The 13,828-nt window shown below is 38.3% G+C and overlaps 1 protein-coding gene across 2 annotated transcripts in view; it reads right to left on the bottom strand.

Annotated features, from left to right (window-relative positions):
• adcyap1r1a (adenylate cyclase activating polypeptide 1a (pituitary) receptor type I) overlaps nucleotides 1–13,257 on the bottom strand; it is a 37,652-nt gene extending 24,395 nt beyond the window's left edge. The window contains exons 1-2 of one of the 2 annotated variants that reach the window (XM_033983085.2): nucleotides 13,072–13,257; nucleotides 4,339–4,483 (exon numbers count right to left, since the gene is read on the bottom strand). In XM_033983085.2, coding sequence (XP_033838976.1) covers nucleotides 4,339–4,380 — 42 coding nt within the window. In that variant the 5' untranslated portion in view covers nucleotides 4,381–4,483; nucleotides 13,072–13,257. Of the gene's footprint in view, nucleotides 1–4,338; nucleotides 4,484–12,588; nucleotides 12,616–13,071 lie in introns of those variants that run through there. The other variant, XM_055228419.1, reaches the window with a different exon arrangement.
• Between the last annotated feature and the right edge of the window lie 571 nt (nucleotides 13,258–13,828).

Genomic DNA, 13,828 nt, shown 5'->3' with positions numbered 1-13,828 from the left:
CAGTCCCAATGCAGGATTATTCAAATGTGTGAATGAAACAAAACACAACTCCAGGTATGTTTTTGAGAAGGTAACAGCATTTCAACATGGTTAAAAGCTCACAAGAGTCAATTTTGTGTGATATAGGACCTTTAATAGCCAGCCATGGATAAGTCTAATTTAAGATAGTTTGGGCAAAAATATAGTCTAACGTAATAAAAACAGGTACATTTGCACAATTAACTTTTTTCCTGGTTGTAATTTGACATAATAGACGATGGAAAATCCTTTCTGGGTGGAGTTTGCATGTTTCTGCCTGTGTCTAAGTTTCCTCTGGTCACTCCATCAACCCAAAACATGGACAATAAGTACACTCCTCCAGCTAAGGTAGTGCTGACTGTTGTTCATGCCGCTTCTCTTCAACTCTTGGGCTACTACAGTTTATTTTAAAACACTAACCAAGCCTAGTTCAAGGAGACGCATCCTCACTGCTCCACAGGTTGCCCATGCTATTGAGGAATGGGTCAAATGCAGAGGAAAAATATAAAGTGTACCTTAACCTTAACTGTAAAGGTCCTATATTACACAAAATTGATTCTTGTGAGCTTTTAGCAGTGTTATAATGCTGAACCCCAAAAACATACATACAATATACCGGGAGTTGTGTTTTGTTTCATTCACACATGTTTCAGTAATCCTATTTTTTTAGTCTGTCTACATCTCCAAAGCTCAAAATGCTCTGTTACACCTTGTGATGTCATGTAGTTGTAGTTGTTTTTGACGTGCAAACAACATTATAACATAAATCAGAAAATAGCGTAATATGTGCCCTTTAACATTTGAAATCAAAACTCAAACCATATCACCTTAACGCATTTTTAAGAGTGTTAAGAAGTGAATTCCCTCTTCCTTTTCGCCCAAACCCCTCCACGTTGTTGGCGTCTCTGGTGAATGCTTGTACATACTGTGTTCTCTGGAGTATATCTGAAACGCTCGTTCTAAAGACATTTTTATCCGATGCCGACCTGCGTTGCTAAGCAGCAGGTGACTCTTCGGGAGCCAGTGCGTTCTTTTGTAAACCTGGAATAATTGGTGGCAGATGAGTAATATCTGATGCCAGGGCTCTGTATGATCACAGTATGAGGTGAGTTATAGCAATACATTCATGCATTTATGTATTACATTTTAGATTGAAGCCTTGTTTGACAATAGAAATGTTTTGTGTTTATTCTGTCTGAGTGGGCTTTGGTCCTGATGAGTGGGCAGATGTTTGGACGTGATTGTTTTGAGATTTCTTTTAAACCTTATTTGTTTTGTCACCGACTGGGCTCGATGTCTTATGAGCAAAATATTAACAAAGCACAAACTAAAATTAATGACTCATTTTGTGTAATTAAACTCACTATAAACATCAGTCCTAAATTGGTATGGACTGTGGGAAACATACTGTATTGGACATGGGGACATTTATTGTTTTTTACTGCTAATGTCAATGATGAACTGTTTGTCTTATAATGTAATTGTACTGAAATGTGTATTTTAATGCGTGTTCACTTGCCCAGGGACTGCACATGGAAAGTAGAAGAAGCTAAATCTGGTACAAATCATCTTTTCTTTTGTTAGATTAATGAATTTGTACATGGTCCCTGACAAATAAAGAATAAAGAAAGAAAGGGTTGAAAATAATCTACTAATCGATACTAAAACTAATATCAAATCTGGATACCCATGTGAGCAAGTATTGATATTAAAAAGTCACATTTACAGGACAGAATGAACGTTTCCTGGATACGTTTAGAATGATCTTGAGCTTTATCAGAACAAATATAAGACCACATAGACTAGTATACGCCCATGGACCACTATGAAACTATGGAAATGCTATGATTTAAAGCTGAAAATTACATTCTATTATCTAAAGAAAGAGTGTTTTTTATTATTCTCTTGATATTGGAATCAGTGTCGAGTACTATTTTTAATTCTATTCCTCAGAATCAAAATCGAGTTGGAAATTTTAGTATCATGACAACACTAATAAACATAACCAGTAATAGACATATTTAAAGTAGTGATTTACTTTGCTGTTGGCCTTTACAATTATACTCTGCACCTTGTTTGCAGTTCATCTCATTGTTTAGTCTGAGGTATGTTAATGTTATTTCATTAAACTGATTTTAGAAAACTTCTACAGAAAAAAAAAAATACATGCAATTTTAAACAGTAGGATCCAGCCACTGTTTTCTTATAGTTGTTTTGTATAAGCATGGTCCAAGGGCTTTGCAGTTAGTCACATTTTAATTAAGATTCAGTTTAGGGCATTGAGAGCAGGCGTCTATAGTCAAGTCTGAGTTCATAGATTGGGTGGAATAAATATCACTATTCTACAAAAAACAAATTTGATCTTGTTTGTATCCAGGAAATTAATATTAATGTCATTTTAATTTGTTTTTAATAAGATAAAACAAAATAAAAAATCATTATTGGTTAAAATGAGGAACAAAAATGGGATTCAGCCCTACAGTTGTTGTTTTGTTTTTTTTAAATACATTTTCAGCTATGTTACTGCACTTTAGACACAGCGCTTGATTGAGTGATTGGTTTTATTCTAGTCCACACTTATCTTATTCGTGTTTGGTCACTTAACTCTCTGCTCGTAGATGTGTGTTTGCCGTGCTCCTCTCCCAAACAGATGTCCATCCAGATACCGCTCCATTTTGTCCAGTCCAGACCCCGGCTGCCTCCCTAAGGCTATTTCCACAGACCTGATAACTAGTTCCCATAACACTGCAGCATACACATGATAAAAAAGTGCCGTTTGACTTGGCATAAACCCTCTGATGGTCTATAAGCACCAGTTTACAGCCAGTGAAGGTCAGGTACCACTTTGCTGCATATGTGAGCGCTACAGGGGACAGTGTGGAGTGGAGACTGGAAGGTTATAATGGCAAAAACTTGGGATGGACCTGGTGCCACCCAAAAAGCTTGGAGACGCCCCAAATTAAACTGGCAAACATCTAGAAATGGGCAATATACAAATCTACACCTTTATCTCCAAAGCAGTTCTAATATGTCTCCCATTTCCCAGTACCGCTTTGCCTACTGGGGTTTTAAGGGAACATTTTTCAATCCAAAAGCCCTGTAAAGAAGCTACAGTTAAAGTCATGATCTGAACTCTGCGTTTTTACCATTGCCAGTTGAACATACGAGCAGGTCTTCTGAGGACAGGCCACTCAGAAAACCACAGTATTTATTTAACAGATACAAATGGATTAACTTTAAGCCCACTCAATGTTTACACCAGATGCAGCTGTGGTTCTTCAGTGACCACAGGAAGCCAGGGACGTCTTAGATTGATTTAATCCCAAATAGTTACACCCACACTTCCTGAATACATTTCTCATTCATTTTGACATTTTTTTTAAAATTTGTTGCTCTGAAATGTAAAAAGGCAAATGTAAGATAAGGGCAGCAGATGGACAGGCGTCGCCACGGTCACCCAGGCCATCTGTTAGCTAACCACGCTAACAGTGCTAACCAGGCTAATGTGGCTAAAGGCTAAAGGGTAAAGGCGGATCTGTGGATGTGCTGATGGTGCAGGAGGAGTGTTGACAGAAGCACACCCACCCGAAAGTCCACTGGTGAAAATGAAAAGATACTGGACGTAATGATGTCGAGGCTAAATATAGAAGCTAGAAGGCCAGAACAGTATTGGAACTGTTTTTAACAGGCTATTTGACTAGAGAGGAATCTAACAGTTTACAAATTACAGTCCAATCAAATCATTATTTCAAATATGTCGTTCAACCATCAGCATGGAGCTCGTGATGGAAACTACTTGAACGTGCACTGTGGAACTTTTTCTGGAGAGGTGCTTTTCCCTTTGCCTCCCCCTTTAGGTGATCTGGTGGTAAGTCAGAGCACTCCTTGTTTTGCTTGTTACCATAAAAATGTTCCTTCGGCTATAATGTTCCACAGTATGGCATAAAACACATCTACCTCTATGGAGAATGTCTCTATAGATATATGGTTTCTATTTCCATGGATATTCCACATAGCACCTCCAGAAAGTTACATATTGTACCTTTAAGTGCAAGTTCAAAATATTTACCAGTGTCATATCATCATAAGTATTACAATATTTAAAATGTGTACAGTGTTATATACTGTCTCTTGTCCTGACCTGCCAGGGGCTACACATGTAAACAAACCATTGGGATGATTCTGGCATGTTTACATTGTTTGTTCATTAACATTCACTGTCCCTTTAAATAAATAAATCTGCATATCTAGTTTGCTGTCTCCTCGTTGCGCTATGACGTCAGTTCCTAAACTCTATCCCCAGCCCCCAGGTGGACTCACCAGGGGCAGCAGGAGGAGGGCTGTCAGCAGGGCGGCTCTCATGCTCTGGTTTGGTGTATCCACACAAAGTTTTGTAGTGATTTGAAGTATTTGTTTCTTCACTTGAACAGTTCCCTTCAGAGCAGTCACTTCAGCATCAAGGGCCCTGAAACAGAGACAGAGAGGAGAGTGTGAGGGCAGGCAGTGTAACACCACAACATCAATTCATTCAATGTGATTAGCACAGGCGTTACTCTCCGGAGTCCAGCTAATGCAGGCCTAAGCAGGACACAATGAACAACAAGAAGTACCACACTGTATCAGATGTACCATACAGACGCAGACAATAACATTTTATGAAAGTAGATCTCCTGCCTTTTTGCCCGCTGGCTCTTTTAGGTGTGTTAGTGGTATCACCTTGAAAATGAGTTGCACTATTCTGTTGTAACTTTATACACACTAGGATTTGTTGCTATGATGGGAGGTTTGAATAAAAAACCTATACAATGATATTATGACCACATATGTCTTTGGTTGAGGTTCTAATATCACTCAAAAGAGACACAAAAAATCCCCCTTTACCCTATTACCCACTGCATTTTTTTCTTTTTGCTGCTTTATTTAAACATTTTTTGTAAGATAAAAGATTAAACTTAAACTCTATATTATAATTTAGCATTTATTCAAAAGAACATATATATTTTAATTTGCCCTTCCCACTGAAGGCTGTGAGTAGTCAAATTTATAATGTGATTTCAATAAGTCTAATAAATAAATACTGTAACTGTAAGATAGAGTGAATTAGCTGCTCTTCACAATGATATTTGTGCAAAACCACTGTCACAAAACAACATGAATAAAATATATCAGGTCTATACTTTCTCTATAGGTTCATTTTGACAGTAATAGCTTGAAATAATCATGATTTCAATTGTGGGCTACATTTGTGTATTCTTTTCACTTGTTTTGGGTACAATGGCAATTCCACTCAGAATTTAACCCACAACCTGAACCTGGTGGTTGTTAGCAAGAGTAACGACCACCTCTCTGCATAAAAACAAATAATGATTTATTGATTGTGGGGGTGTTGTTAATAGGAGCGGCTCTCGTGGGAGATGAGTGCTGGTGTTACGGGCTAGGTGCATGCTCCGACTCGCAAGAATGTGACACAGAAATGTGACACATGCCAAAACTGAACATCTCAGACCTCAAGAGGAAATCAATTGAGAAAAAGAAAACAGCCATTGTAATTACATGTGTCCAGTTAATAAGAGTGAAGCAAGGGTGAGTGTAGTATAAGTGTCAAAGAAAAACGAAACCTACATATAGGCCTTTCACGATAATTACTGTATCGACTTATCCTTCAATAAATTATAAATGCTGACTTATACGACTCTTAAGTGTTGCATTCTGCCATTTATTCATTGCTTTTTAACAATACTGTGCATTTAGAATAGTTTTTTGGGGATAATTCAGCTTTGTGGTTTTGTTTCAATATTATCGTTTATCGGCTTTATTTACTTATAAAATGTGTTATTGTGACAGACCTACCCACATACTCTTCATTATTAAAACTACAATCAAAACTAGACACTAATTTGAACAAGTATCAGTACTGAATTTTAATTGTTTTATTGTTTTAATATTGTCTCTATGGTAACAAAAAAAAAGAAAAAAAAAAGCTTGAATTATTTTGAGTTGAAAATTTCATTCTATTTCAATTACTTTGTTGATATTGAGAATGGAACCTTTTCCTTATCGGGATTGATTGATACTGAAAAAAATACTTACTCAGTTATAGAGTGACCTTAAAGCGATACCAAAATTAGAATAAGATCACAACATTAAAATACATTGCTCACTACTATTTTGTATTTAAAATTACATTGTATTGTTTCTAAAAGAGTGTTTTTACATATTAATGAAGGATTAAAAATGAATATCAAGCCTAGACCGTATATATAAATGGACATAGCAAACGTTCTAATTAAGAAGTGAGCATGGGCGCACTTGCGGCTCCATCGACTCTGGCTCCAATCCACTTTACATTGAAGAATTGTCACCCCTCACTTGGTAACTTCTGCAGTGAGTGTCATCATTTTGGTCTTAACATGTTCGTACTGACTCACTCTACATGATCCTGGTGTTTTTATATCACTATTTTGTCCGTCATTCAAACTATGAACATTAATAAGAGACAAATCAGGCGCCTTCTTTCCTCGAGGTTGTTCCTACTAGTGTTAGCAACAGGTTTGATTGACAGCGTTGCTAAGCGTTCCACCTTCAACAGCCTCGATCCGAATTGGCTCTTTGGTTGCTATGATACTCGCACTTGGAAATCCAAATGTGGAACTCGGCCCCTATAACTGAAAGCCTTAATGAGCTTCATTTGACTGGAGACGAACGGTATGGGTGACGTCACACTCACTCACTTCTTTATACTATACTTCTTAATGCTATCGAACATTTCCTTAGCGTCAAACTGGTGCAGAATACTATGCCTGTGTGATATATCTTTGGTCGTTGGGAAAAAGTAAGATCTTCCATTGTGGCTAGGGTTTTGCTCTTTTGGGTCACCACTAACTCAACATTGCACTGATTTTGTGGTCTTTAAAAGAATTGTTTGCATATTCTAATGCCCTGGAGAATAACAGCGGTAATTTATAGTCACTGTTGACATTTTTGATCCAGCCACATTGTAAGCAGACGCCATTTTATCTTCAAGGAGACACGTTTCCCAAGTTATTTTTCATATGAACTTCAGGCTTGAATAAATCTTTGCCCCACAACAGAGACTTCCATGGCACGAAACTCACCATTTTCACAGAGTGTCAAGGGATTTAAATAAAGTCAAATCACTGAATAAAACCAGGGTTAACTCAGGCTAGCGAGGATATAACCAAAAACCTAATTGAAATCGTAATCATCAATATCAAATTAAAAGGTGCACTATGTGATGTTTCAGATAAGGGGATCAACTGCTTGTCCTTTTGGAGATTTTATTCCTTTTCCGCATTTCACATTTACAGTATTGTTCAAAAATACACTGAAAAACATCATGACGAGCTGACATAGATGATGCATCCCAAGGGGCAATCCAAAATAAATAAATAAAGACAGATCAAGACGTAACAAGGACTGGACCAGGGCTAAATGAACTACATCAGAGTAGAAGTGGGAATATCGCAGTTGTTTTTTTTTTTAAATATGCAAAAAGTGGGTTAGTGAGTATACGGTTTATAATATTACTAGAAATAGACCGATAAATTGGTTGTTTGGTCAATATATGAGGCTTAAAATACATCATTTGGGAAAAATAATAACAATCGGCTCTTGTTATCGACCCAAAAATATCAACAGAGCTTCATCGGTTGCACTGGATTCAAAACAATCAACATCAGCCATGAAAAAAACATATCGATCAATCTCTTAATATTACTAAAGAACTATTAAAAACACTGCAAAAGGAGCTGATAAAAATAAACTGAACTAACTTGCAGTATCTTACAAATGAGTATAACAAGTAAGAAGAGATATTTGACTTATTTTACAATCCAATCTCATTCCGTGCAATACTTCAACATCCAACATCATCAGGATAATCCCAAAAATATCCAGATTATCATTTTTGTCAATATCGCCCACTACATTCGAGCTAAATCAGGCTAAACTAAGGACTAAAAATCTGTCTCTATTGGATATCCACAGTGATTCATAGGATGCACACACTTTTCACATTGCAGCCATCACATGTTCATATCCCAGCATGCACCACTCACTCACTCACTCACTCAAAATCTTCTGAGTGTCCCTTTCCACTAGACGCAAACCCAATTACCCCTAAAGCATCTCCAGGACTCTTTATCGAGTAATAGGATGCAGCCGATGAAGAAGAAGGCAGCGGACGACATGTAGGAGCTAAGAAATGACATGTGTCTAAACCAAGAGGCAAAGACGTCATAGAAGAGAGTGAATTCAGACGGACAGAGAGAGAGCAGCCACAGCAGTGTAAGGACGAAGGACTGCACATACAGAACTGGAGGGTCAAAGCACTGCCAAAACAGATGTCAGATGGAGAGAAGGAGGGAAAGAGAGAGGTGGACAGAGGGGGAAAGGAGGGGGGAGTAAGAGAGACTTGGAGAGGGACTGAGAAAAGAGAGAGAAGGAGAAGGGGACGAGAAGCTTGGGGACTGGGAGAGGACTGGGAGAGAAATGGAGGGGGAGAGAAAAAGAGAGAAGAGGGGGAGGAGGTTGGGCTGGGAGAGAGAGGGAAGGGGAGAGAGAACAATAGAGAGGAGGAGGAGGTTGTTGGGCTGGGAGAGAGATGGAGGTGGAGGGAGAAAAAGAGCGAGAGGGAGAAAGAGAGATGCTTGGGGACTGGGAGAGAAGTGGAGGGGGAGGGAGAAAAGAGACAGGAGGGGGAGGAGGTTGGACTGGGCAAGAGATGGAAGGGGAGAGTGAAAAAGAGAGAGGATGGAGAGGAGGTTGGACTGGGCGAGAGAAAAAGAGAGAGGGCAAAGAGAGAGAGAAAGAGAGAGAGAGCAAGGGGAAGAAAGAGAGAGGAGAGGGGACTGGGAGAGAGATGTAGGGGGAGAGAAGAAGAGAAGAGGAGGAGGTTGGGCTGGGAGAGAGATGGAAGGGGAGAGAGAAAAAGAGAGGGTGGGCAGAGAGAAAAAAAGAGAGAGAGCAAGGAGGAGAAAGAGAGAGGAGAGGGGCCTGGGAAAAAGATGGAAATGGAGAGGGAGAAAGAGAGGAAGAATAATTAGAGGGAGGTGAGGGTGAGAGAAGGAAAACGTGAGAGAGAAAGAGGGAGCAAGAGTGATGGGAAGAGAGAAAAAAAGTAGACAACTGACATTTTAATACTATAGTAGAGCAATGTAAGGATCATTATTAAAGCAGGTCTGAAATTAGCACTTAACCAGGACTAGATGCATCGAGCGAAAATCCCAATCCAGAGACGAGTAAATGAAAAAAGAGAAAAATAAAATGGACAGGCAGCCATTAGATCGACACTCAGGCTCAAGTAAGATCAAACTAAGACATGATGAATGAATCTGAACATAACCAAGGAGGAACCTGGACCACAACTGAACCAAATTAAGTCTATTTAAAAAAAACAGCATTGATTTATAGCTAATGTAATCCAGTTAATCTAGGATAAAGTGGGGTAGAGCACAGGGAACAATTTCCTCTCAACCAAAACCAAACAAGAGACCAGCAAGGATCACCCAAAACATACTACAACTGCACATCAACATAACCAGACTTAACTAAACCAGGCTTAACAACTAAACTATGTACCGTATGTAACTTTTGTGGCGAAGGGTCTGCTTGTCTCCATGGATATGTTAATGCTTTACCTGATGTGTTTACTGCATTGTGTTTATTCAAATACAACAGTTTTTCTTGCTAAAATACATTGAAAAGGCATATATTCTACTGTGAGCGGTTTGCGTCTCTCCGTAGATCTGGTCTGTAACTTTGCCTGGTGGCGTCATCTGCTAGTCTGCATGAGGATGGTTAAGTTTAATGTCAAACTGTGGAACATTTCAGGCAAAGCAGTATCATCTCCATGCAAACAAGCTGATGGTAAGCCTTCCACCAGAAAAGCTAGATAATATTAGTGTTGTCACGATACTAAAATCAGGACCAATTCTGATACTCAAATGATCATTTTAAAAGCTCTTTTTTTAGACAATATTGTAATTTTCAACACAAAATAATAGTATTTGTTTATTAAACTGTGTGGTCTGATCAAACTTAAAATGAAACTGTTCAGGAAAGGTCAAATTTTATCAGTTATGTGATTTTTTTTCCAATATCGTTACTTGTTTAAATGAGTATCTAGTTTCGATATTAGTGTTAGTATCGAGTTATATCTGATTTTTGATTCTTTTCACAACCCTACATTACACACAGCTTTACAAAGGACTTGAAGAACAACTACTACCACCCAAGATTAAACAAGGAAACTAGCAAACACTCAGGTATTTATCAGGACTGAACTTGAGCTAAACCAAGACTAAATCTAACCTAAAATCAAAAATCTAAACCAAACCAAACCAGGACTACATCCACAGAACGAGCTCACCCATACATTGACTCATCCACAAACATGTCATCAATTATCTCTTTTCCATCTCTGTCTCCTCTGCCCCAAATGTCGCTGCAGTCGTGCGTCTGGAAGAGCCAAATGAAGTTAGAAAACAGCCCCTGGTATTCAGAGCATATGGTTTGTCTAGTATCGAAAACACCCCAGCCTCCTCCAGGCCACATGTGAGCCAGAGGAGAGTCTAGTGAGTCAGTGCAAATGTGTCATTTGTGGCTAAGGGAAGAAAACTGAAAAACAGCCCATAGCCCATGATTGGAGTTAAAATAGTTCAAATGGAATGCAGTTATGTCGTCACCGGTAAATCCACATGTTATTTAGCCTCACAATACAGCTGTACGATTCATCAAAGTGTATTCAATGAATGAATCAAGATGGTCTGTTTAATCGAGAGGGTTCACAGCCAATCCTCTGTCAATAACAATATGTGATTTGGAGCAGAGATCAGAATTTAGAGGAGCAAAACTGACAGTTCGTTGTGTTTGAGGGCAAATTTTGAAGTATTTTTATTAGTTTTAAGACAAAATTCAATCGAAATTTGATACTAAGGAACAGGTAAAATACTTGATGCCAATTGCAATGTCACAATTTAAAAAAAGACCATTTCCAAAACAAAATATACATAGTTTCTTTAACGTCACCATGAAATCGTGTGCTAGTTTCCAGTATTGATCAGTGAGTATCTAATTTGATACTAGTTTTAATCTTGATTATTGGATATTAGTATGGTGGGTATCAATTTTTTGTACTATTAATTTGCTTTTACTGGTGATATAAGACAGATACCGATACTGTGTCCAAGTATTTCCAGGGGGAATGTTTGTGGTGACTCAATCCCATGAATAAAACAGAACTGTTGATGTGATTGGCTGCCTTAGTAGACCACAACATCTCAAAATGATGTACGCCCTCCGAGCCCCGTGCAACAACAACAACGAGAACAAGGAAAACAAAATACAAAACCAAACTGATGAAGAAATTTGTTAAAGAAAATTGTTTGCAGTGATGGCGTCTACATCTTGAGTCCAGATGACGAATGATGAAGGAAACTGGAATGATATTTAAGACAATTGCGAAATGGAAACATTGTAAAACCAAAGACATGCAAACACTAGTCTGACTTACAAATGACTGATTATTGTGAATGTTGTTCTGAAAATATGCACAATTTGAATTTTGGGTGTATGTGGTTTATGAAAAGCAAACAATGTCAAAAAGAGCTGATTGAAAATAAACATTGATCAAATTTGTTGTAATCTTCTAAATAGATTTTTTCACAATTTAACAGTTCTTCATTATTATTAACACCATGACCAACAACAGTGAAATCCTCCATTTTCTCATCGTCTAACATGTTAGTGTGTGGTCTGGTTTACGAAATCAAACTTTTGAATTATAAAATAGTTGAGGCGACAAAAACAGCCAGATAAAAAAACACTTCACATATTAATTGTACATTTTTGCAGAACAGAATGAACAGACATGACTTAATTTTACTCCTAAATTGTCAAAGTTAAGCCTATCAACCTATCATTCAATATACCGTATGCTACATGAACATTATTTTTTTAGGCTCAATATTTATCATATGCACCTTTTCTTTGCACTAGTGTGGACATTTTCAAAACTGTATGTAGTACTAGGCCTTTATGATGACATTTGAGTTATCCATGGGACACATTATAGATACTAAAACTAACTACTTAAGTGTGTCATTGCACTATTTCCAAACATCAACACTTACACATTTTAGCACTTTTCTGATGCACTGCCAAAACATCTTCACATTATTCTGATACTATCAAGATAAACATTTTTGTCTAAACCATCCAAACCTAATCTGACCACAATCATGATGCATTTTTTTTTTGTGTGTGTGTCTTTTTTAACCAAACCAGAGCTGGTATATTTCCGTACAAGTATTCAAATTATTGCAGTCAACAACAGCAGTAAAACAGGAAATAGCCTAGAAAATACATAAGAGAAAAAGCACAATATGAATCATTTATATCCTGGTGTACACTGATATGCAGATTTTTGAAGGTTTCAGCATTCTCTTGCACTAACTACTTTGTGCATCAATAATTTACCCACACTTTGGATCAAAACAAGAAAAAAAACATTATTTTTTTTAGTGCTACCATAATTATATTTGCACTCACAGCTTTGTCCAGTTGCACAGTTCTTCAACTCCACATTACAGCACAGGAATAACAATTAATGCGACTAGCAACAGTCAGCTTTCCCACAACATGCCAAGGATAGAAAATATCCAGTCTTAATTACAATCGCCTGGTGACTAATGTTTTTTCTCCATACTGGCGCAGAATCAATGAGCTAATTTCACTCAAGCTTTATCCCTTTATCCTCCTCTGTCTTCGCGTTGGACACGTTTAATTCGTATGGATGACCTTCGCTTACAACATGGAAATCACACGGATTGACAGACAGCCTAAACGCACAGGTTTATGTCATGTCAGTAAACGCACCACGATGCTATTGCAGATTCAAGCCAAATCTTCTTCTTTATAATTGATTCACCGCAGCAGCGACAGCCCCAAGACGTGGAGTGAAAGCGCGCAGGCAGGCAGACAGACGTGCAAGCAAGGGATCATTAGAAAAACAAGTCCAAAGAAGCAACTTACCGATGCGTAATACGGAGCTATGCGGATGCACGAAGCCATGGATACCCCGCGTGTTTTTTTTTTTTTTCTCGGTGGATTCTCGCCTCGTCGTTGTCGTTGCTGTGGTTATGAGATCAGTTACCGTCCGCCAGTTCTCGTCTCGTCTCCTCCGCACGCTGCTTTCTGCTGGCTGCTTCTCTCCTCACTGCTGCGGCACCGCGAACGAGGCTGTGCGGGGAGGAGGAGGAGGAGGAGGACGTGGAGGAGGAGGACGTGGAGGAGGGGGCGACAGGTCCTGGGGGGATTGGCGAGCCGACACAAAATACGGCAAAAGTTCAAACAAATATGGCTGGAGAATGCGTTTTAAAAAGGAAACTTGTCAGAAAGAAGTCGAGGCGGTGTCCAGTTTGGCGCGTAAAGCGTAGCCAGTGTTGGGAAGACTACTTTGTAACGTATTCTGAACACTTGAAGTTGCTACATAGCTTCATCATTGTATAAAAACGTGACATGGGATTTTAAAAAAAAGCTTTATGTTTGTTTTGTTGTTTGTTATCCATTAATTTAGGCTACAACTAATTAGAACGAGGCAAACGCAAAATTACGCACCATACAAAAGCTGTGTATTATGTGTTTTTATAACTTATTTGTATTTATATTTCTAATTCCGTGTAATTCGAAGCCAATCATGCGTGTATTTTCAGTTCATGTATTCAAACACTTCTTTCCTCCCAACATTGAGCATAGCAGAGGATTCGTTTCCAAACTATTTACGCGCTTG

This window comes from Periophthalmus magnuspinnatus, chromosome 17 (assembly GCF_009829125.3).
Source record: "Periophthalmus magnuspinnatus isolate fPerMag1 chromosome 17, fPerMag1.2.pri, whole genome shotgun sequence".
Classification (NCBI taxonomy): Eukaryota; Metazoa; Chordata; class Actinopteri; order Gobiiformes; family Gobiidae; genus Periophthalmus; species Periophthalmus magnuspinnatus.
Note: the sequence above shows the minus strand (reverse complement) of the source record. Positions and strands in the feature narration are given on the sequence as shown.